General features: G+C 42.1%; 2 protein-coding genes across 2 annotated transcripts; one reads left to right on the forward strand and one right to left on the reverse strand.

The window, feature by feature from the left end:
* Positions 1-101: 101 nt before the first annotated feature.
* LOC145439286 (uncharacterized) lies at positions 102-2,215 on the reverse strand. The gene is made up of 2 exons (XM_080316785.1): positions 606-2,215; positions 102-289 (listed from the first exon to the last, which is right to left on the reverse strand). Exons 1-2 carry the CDS (start codon positions 1,722-1,724, stop codon positions 239-241), a joined length of 1,170 nt encoding a protein of 389 aa, XP_080172911.1. The 5' UTR covers positions 1,725-2,215; the 3' UTR covers positions 102-238.
* A 718-nt stretch (positions 2,216-2,933) lies between these two features.
* Positions 2,934-6,565, forward strand: LOC145439287 (uncharacterized). Its single transcript, XM_080316786.1, has 2 exons — positions 2,934-3,568; positions 5,727-6,565. Exons 1-2 carry the CDS (start codon positions 3,150-3,152, stop codon positions 5,833-5,835), a joined length of 528 nt encoding a protein of 175 aa, XP_080172912.1. The 5' UTR covers positions 2,934-3,149; the 3' UTR covers positions 5,836-6,565.
* The last annotated feature ends 1,212 nt before the right edge of the window (positions 6,566-7,777 follow it).

Consider the following 7,777-nt stretch of genomic DNA (forward strand, 5'->3'; position numbering starts at 1 on the left):
CTTCTAAATTCCACGATTTCTTAGCGATGAGAGATCGTGTTGCGTTTCGCCTTCAACCTGCAGCCCTTGACACATTTTCTGTTCGATTAAACACCACCCAATACTTGTCATCATGTTTTTTTTAATAACTTACTACAAATCAAGCATGATCAAATGTGTCGTGTAACAAAAAATGCCGATATAACTCAAAGACTTCTACATGAGATTTCCAAAAACGGTCAGTCTTCTGTTGAGATCATCACGTGATGCGTTGATGATACTTCGGGTAGAAAGGCTTCGTCTTTCTCGTCTGAGCAAAAGAAAAATGGAATGAGAGTTGCGGTATAATCTCTGGATTTCGACGCGTTCCACAGCGACCATCAATATTTCTGAGATGCCACCGTGGCGCGACCTCGCGTACAGTTCGGTCTCGTAATTAATAAAGTTCTGGGCTTCGCCATAGCTCTCTCGTAACTATTTATCTCCGAAAAACAAACCGGTGTTTCACTAGAGCGTGAAATCCGGACAACAGGGCGGTCGGAATGTCGAGAAAGGAGCAAATTTTCCTCACGCTTTCTCTCCCGAGCATCTGCGGATTTGGGCATCTGGGCGAGCGTTTTACTTACATTCTTATATTCTGGCTCGTATTCCCGCGAGCAGTGCCGAGTGAGCAACAAGTTTTCCTCTCGTCTGCGGTCCCATAACTCTCCTTTCGGAGGCGGAGAAGCGCTGGTGCTGGCATAATTTGGCTGATAATCCCTGGTCCACGATGGACGGTGCTCGTTAGAGTCTCGCCTCATGTGAAGCGGTTCCTTTTGTCTCATGCCTTGATGATTTTGCGGTACATATCTCTTGTCTGTTTTCGGATCTAGGTTACGAACTGTGGTAGGCGGGTATGACGGGTTCTGGTTGGAGTAAAATTGCTGTTTAGGTGCTGGATAGTGACTGTGTGCGATCGCTTTCCTCTGTGGATGGTTGTGGTATTGACGCGTATCCATGCGAATGGTTTCGTTATCGCTACGGTACTTCGGGTGCTGTTGATGATGCTGTCCATTGTGTCCATTGTACATATCGGGTCGGTTAGATACACTTCCGCCGTTGTATTTCTCCGGTCGTTTGGTGAAGAACTGTCGGTTTGGGTGTGGCGCCGGGGGAGGAAGGCTGTCACCGGCATAAGAAGGTGCGTAACTCTGTCGATGGTGGCTGGTAGGAGATGCTACTGGCGTTGGGTTATAGTGTTCGCTCGGTCTTGATTCTTCTGGTGGCTTTTTGGATACATTACCATTGAGATCTTTTGTAAGTGCTTTTAACTGATTTTCCAGGTACCGACAGCATATTGATATCGCCGCGTTCACTTGCAGTACTTTCGCTGCACTCAACACACTCTGGATATTCCCCGGGTCTAACCGAAGTCTCGAGGTGTACATAAAATCCAACAGAACGCTAAATCCGTCAACTCCCACTTGTTTCAGGTACATACCGTCGTTTTCATTCGATAATAACGAATGGAAATATGGGCTATTGGCTGCGAGCACACATTTATGTGCCGTAAATCGCTGGTGGTCTACCAACAATGAAACGTCACAATACTCCCCGTTTTGCCGTTGCTTGTTCAACACATCCAGCACGCTTTCGCTGTGGGATGGTATTCGAAAACTTTTTGGTTTCAGACAAGAGATGTCCGTCGTTTTAGAACTGATACTGCTTGAGTTTTCGTCCATCTTGGAACTCGTCGACTCGGCCATGGCTCACTACTGTTAACTGCTGCCCACTCAGATGAAATATGCGTAGCGAAATTAAGACCTACATCAGACGCTATAGAACTATTATTTATCGATCATATTTCAAGTGTACGTTTGTGATGCTTTTCATGCTGTTCTCTATTGTCATTATTTGTTGTTAATGAAGAGGTACTCGAAATGTTACAATTATACCAAAATGAAATACTGTCAACATACCCGTCGTCATTGGCTACATCACTTCAAAGCTTCCCTCCAAGTGTGAGGTTCTTATTCACTACACGCTTTATTACCGATGGAGAGTTCAGAGTTTGACCATCGGATATCTATTTTGCAATACACCAGACAGTCGAAAAACGCGTTCGTCTAAAGCAGTGGTTTCCAACCTTTTTCGACCCATCGCCCCCTTTTCAAGGTCAACACCGATCATCGCCCCCCAAATTTTGTGTACCGAAAATTGGGCATACAAATTGCAATCACCGGCGGATTGAACAAAAAAAAAAAAGGTCAAATTTTCGGCTCGAAGTCTGATTTGACACACTTTTGTAACTAAATTTCCGTGGGTACGCACCAAATCTTGCTGCTGCAGAAAACAGTCTGGATCATTGATCCCCCTGATCCTAGCATTCTTTTCCTGTGGCCTGCTCCAACCTGGAGCAGGGGTCATTCATCATTTTGAAGTCAGTAACCGTTGTTGCCACCAGATATGACAATGCATACGCAAACACAGTATGCAAATGCTTGAAATATGCTTGTAATGGGACGCGAATAAAGTTTGGGATACACCGTACTAACACGAAATCGTCGTTTCCACTTGGACTGACACCTGGACCTGGACTAACGCAATCACTTTAGTCCCGCAGTCACATGAATTAATGAATTGTATGAAGAATTGTGACCGTTGCTATTACAAAACGACACCCGCTTGGTTAATTGCATTTCGATGCACACCTCAATCTTGTATTAGCTGGTACCATCCGCAGCGAATACTGGGTGTTGGTGGTATTGCGGTTTGTTGGTTTGTGGTAGGCCTATTCATGGTGTTTTTCGACATGGTCATTTACACCAGGCCAATATTCTTAATATTTATTCCGTAACTGCCGACTTATAGCACAGTAATTGCGCGCGAGCGTTTATTGAGAACTAGCTGAGTGAGGATGCGCCATCGATTGCTTCCAATCGTGCATCCCTTTACTTTACAGTTTACACTAACGGTGTTACGGGCCCCACCTAGAACATTTGAGTGAAAACTGAGACCATATTCAGTGTGTCTAATAATCTACAAAGAGAGTCAAACAAGTCGCGAAATGACGCGCTTGAATTTCACGGACAGCATGTAGAGATCGATAGTTGAAGTGCTTGCGCAAAGATTTGGTGGTAACGCTCATATTCAAGTGTTCACGTAGATGCTCAACTGTATACGAGGTCAGGATGAATACGAATAACGCCAGAAAGGCTGCGCTACATGCTATCAGCAGAGGTGGTCGTGCCGCTTATCAGAGAAATAGGAATCCACAGCCTCGATTTTCGGTAGCGAAATTTCTACGTGATCTCACAGGATGGATTGCCAACGGTGTGGGAGGCACCATTCAAGCGTCCCTTGAACCCTATCAATATAAAATCCTTTCGACCGTACTTGTGGCCTGTTTGATACTGGTTTGCGTTAAAATTGTGTACGAAGTTTATCATTGGAAGTATGCACCAGAGCAATATGCTGCCCGCCGCCCCGCGGAACACCACTCTTCTTTAGTTGACGACACAGATCATTGCTCCTGCACGGCTTGTTTACGAAGATTGCATCGACAGATTCTGGAGAATGAATACGGATCGCAAGCGAAACCAGAGAAAATGTAAGCTTGCTTAAGCGCTTAGCGTATCGCTAAATATTACCCATTTTGCATCAATAACCGTTGATAATAAACACGGGATACGAAGTCTACACTGCAATTTATTCATTTTAGAAATAGGAAAAATCTCCGTTACGGATATGGTTTTGGTATTGAAAGTGACGCGACATCAGTCTAATCAGGTGTTATTGCCCTTATTAAAAGGTATCCACACTTCCCATTTGCTTATAGATATGCTACTGTAAACTGACACACGTTGCATCACGTGTATTCCTCTTTTTCCGAGAAGACTGAAACACTTTTCGGTTATAGGAATAAATTCTGCCATAGTGTAGGCGTAAATCACATGGAGTGGAGGGGAAGCGAGTGGCGCAGTTGGTTAAACAAAAACACTGTAGTCACGACATCGATGGTTGATGGTTCGAGTCTCGGCTCTGCCATGTTTCTATGTGTCGGAGGTTTATCTGGGCTCCTCGTCGCCGAACAGCCCAGACAAAGAGAGAGCCGAACTCGTGAAAGGAGGCAGCAAATGAGCCGAAAAAAAAGACTGAAGTTCATGAAGACATGCGTTTATGAAATTTACTGTGTGGACGCAAATAACCACGAGTTGCAAGCGCCAATTATATGAGTTAATAATAAGAACAACAACAACATGGCATTGCATTGAGGTAAAAGTCTAAATGACTTCAAGTTGCTAAAATGGAAATTCAACTGAAATAGTGAAACGTAAATAATCTGCGTTATGTACAATAACTATATAACCTATATGCTTTCGGCATATCTTGTTCTATCAATTTATGATAAGGTTGTTTTTTACAGTCATCTCCAATAATGGTATCCTTGATTTAGATCAGAGGTCTCAAACTCAAATGCACTGACGCCGCGGGCCACAGCATTTATAGGGGTATTCTATGTCTTTCCAAGTAGGCCTTATTTGGCGGGGATGAATTATCCTATTGAAAGTGAGCCGATCCAGCACTGCACTGTAAACACACATCGTCAAAATATGATTCACTCTTGTATCAATTTAGGCCTGGCACGAAAAGAATCATCACATTGATAACTATTTGAATAGAATTGTTGTTGTACTTGATATATATTAACTATAAGATATAGACACCATATGGGCGGACAAATGTATGATGCCATCATAAAGGCTATCGGGTTATAATTCTCAGCTACTATGAATATTTTGAATCCAACAGATTGATAATCGAGACTGATCTGATATCAAAACATTTGCAAGTTGAGCATTGTAATTCCAACCCAGGATTCGGGTATACTTCTGATAAGTCGGCTATTATAGCCAAATGTCTTCAAATATAGGAGCAAAAAAATATAAATATAATATAAAGATATTAATGAATGTGTCCTAGCGATTGAAATGTCGGAACGCCGAACGGCCCATTGCTGTTACATCGTTGGATCGTACCACTACGGTACTCCGTACCTTTAGGTGGCCTTAATAACATGATTAACAGATTGCCAATGGTTGCCATAACTACTTGCGTAGTTAGCGAGATACCAAGCTGCGACCTTCTGATCTATTACTATTCCCCTGATACGCGATTAGTTTGTTGCGTCCATGGTTCTAACAAATTTACGGCATTCCGAGTCACTCCAAGTCCACTCGAGTCATTTTCATTTTGCCATCGAGTTAGCCCGAGTCTGAGTAATTCTAAGAAAGGTCGCGTCCAAGTCCAACTGACAAATTTCAGTACCGAATCGTCTAAGGGTCACGTTTTGTCATCATGAATTGGAAATGTCGCGAAATAGTGAATCTTCAGCTGTATGATAGCGTTTGCAATTGATGTGATAGTGAAGTTTGATGAATAGTTTAAAGCTTTCGGAGCAATTCAAGAGGGAATTTTCACTTTATAACCTGAAAAGATATATGTGACACTCATATATTGTCAAATTGATAAAAACCTAAAATGTCGTCGCGGGCCGCCCAAAATGCTCTGGCGGGCCGCGTGTTTGAGACCTCTGATTTAGATGGTAATAATAGCAACCATGCAGTGTCTCTTCCGCGGCATCATATTTAATTCAGTTCAATTCAATCCGGATGATCACTTATTTGGAACATGACGCTATAAATAGACCTCAGTACCGAAATCGATTACAAAACACTACTAAGACATTTGTTTGCTTTTTAATTCAGCTTGACCAAGGACTTGAAGAGGCCGGACTTATTTCTTCAAAATGGCTCTGGCGGTGAACGCAACAAAGATGAAGAAAAGAAATGCTCTCGAACGAAAAAGACAGAATAACTTGCTATGACTATATATTTACTTCGAACGTTGAAATTCATGTACGCTACTATGTCGTAACATATATTCAAGCTATACAATGCAAACAAAATTGGATAAACGACACTTTCTCGTCCGAAATGTTGCTTTTACATCGATTCCAATGGCCGAAAACGAGTCAAATACAACAATTATTATGGAGATATATCCCCGGGGTTCAGTGAAATCTGCTGTCGTGCACAGCCTCAAGAATTTGCAAAAACAGCGATACTCGAAAACATAGGCTACCTCACTCCACCCCTGCGTGATATCTCCACATTTATTTGCCAGCACACGATTATTTACAATGTATAGCACGGATACAAAACTCTGGAAGTGCTTGTAGAATATAGATGTACAATACATACACATCGTTTGCATCTTCCATCCGTAGCAAAGAACTATAAGTCCGGCAGTTAAAAAGTGGAATGAGGTCATTCACCAACCGCAGTTGAGCTTCCCCGGTAATGAATAGCGACAAACTGGATGCCGTTGCACTAGATTGCACGCTACTGCGAAGTACCTCGAAATATTTCACCTCTGAGACCATTGCACCGTGTAATACCCAAATGGAATTGCTCATTGAATTGTCAGCGAATCGATTCCGAGTGGCCATATAAATATATACACATTGGGAAAATCACCAGACAATACCCTGTCAGTCTTGTGGAAGGCATAAGCGTAGCAGTTATGTGATAAATGTAAGAAGAAATCCCCATTCCAGGCACTGGATTGGACAGTACTTCGGAATAGATCACAAAAGATTTAAAAAAAAGATTACTGAGTCGATTCTGGTTATCTTCTCCGTTCCCACCGCTTCATCACTATTTCAGAACCTGTTCCAGCGTACGAATTGTCATGTTTGGTATGCACATATACATATTAAGAATATCCACACAATTGTCGACCATTGGGAGTTTTGCCGGACACCTGACCTTCGTATGTCCTAAACATAACGAAGACGTATAGTTGCAGCCAACTTACGTTACAGAAGCACAGCATACTGGGAACTGTATTCCAGTCTCCGAACGATAATAAACGTTGGCTATATCAGGACTAAACGCGGCACTATACTCCTGTTTTGAATAATAGCCTATTTTACATGAATAGAGGAGATGTGGGGCCGATGGATAAAAGAGCAAAATTCTGTCTGACGCCGATGTCTTCAACCGAGAACAGCAGAACTTTTGGTCACTCAGCACTTTGGTTCAAGCGGTACCTACTCTGAACATATTCAGGAATATTCTTTGTCTAAAAATTATTTATGAATGTTTACAAATTGTCACTTATAAACGAATCATCGGGCTGCGGACTAATGAAACGTACATCGAAAAACAAAATTGTTCTAAAATTTATTGCTGCCATTTACCACCGAAGCGGCCGCTGGGCCCCTCTACCCAAAAAAGCGAATGTTTAGTAGCTATAATGACATTTCGATTCGAAGTCAAATTCACAAAATTTGAGGATACGTCCGTACATATCGTCAATAAATCGACCGACGTCTTCATTTGATTGCAATTAGAGACTGAAAACATGCTTTTGTGTCTCGATCGTTCTCGTATCTAGCATAAAATCACGACAATCACCTTGAATCCTTCGCATATATTAAAGACAGGTGTACCAATATGAAAAGAATCCAATTTTCACGGAATTCCACTTATAAAGCCGTGAAATTCCGCCACGGTCGGGAATCAGTGGTTTACACAGAAAAAAATATACGTGTGCGAAGTATTTCACTCAGCATTGGTAGATTTGAATTTGTTGACGTTTGCAGCGAGACGTAGGCATACTGGAAGAAATTCCTTTTTTTTAGTAAACAATAATATGTTGTGGAAGTGTGGTATTACGTGTTGTCGTGTTTATCACAAGATCTGTCATCCAATCACTGAGCTGTTAAGAATCCATATTGCTTCCGAGTATGGTA

The sequence above is a fragment of the Botryllus schlosseri genome, chromosome 5, assembly GCF_051294905.1.
Source record: "Botryllus schlosseri isolate E-star chromosome 5, Bs_hap1, whole genome shotgun sequence".
Classification (NCBI taxonomy): domain Eukaryota; kingdom Metazoa; phylum Chordata; class Ascidiacea; order Stolidobranchia; family Styelidae; genus Botryllus; species Botryllus schlosseri.

Bases quoted from the DNA above. Each gene is read 5' to 3' on its own strand.
- LOC145439286 (XM_080316785.1), bottom strand. From the start codon at position 1,724: ATGGCCGAGTCGACGAGTTCCAAGATGGACGAAAACTCAAGCAGTATC. The intron at 290-605 runs GTAAGTAAAACG...TCTTTTGCTCAG, and splicing joins ACGAGCCAGAATATAAGAAT to ACGAGAAAGACGAAGCCTTT.
- LOC145439287 (XM_080316786.1), top strand. From the start codon at position 3,150: ATGAATACGAATAACGCCAGAAAGGCTGCGCTACATGCTATCAGCAGA. The intron at 3,569-5,726 runs GTAAGCTTGCTT...TTTTTAATTCAG, and splicing joins CAAGCGAAACCAGAGAAAAT to CTTGACCAAGGACTTGAAGA.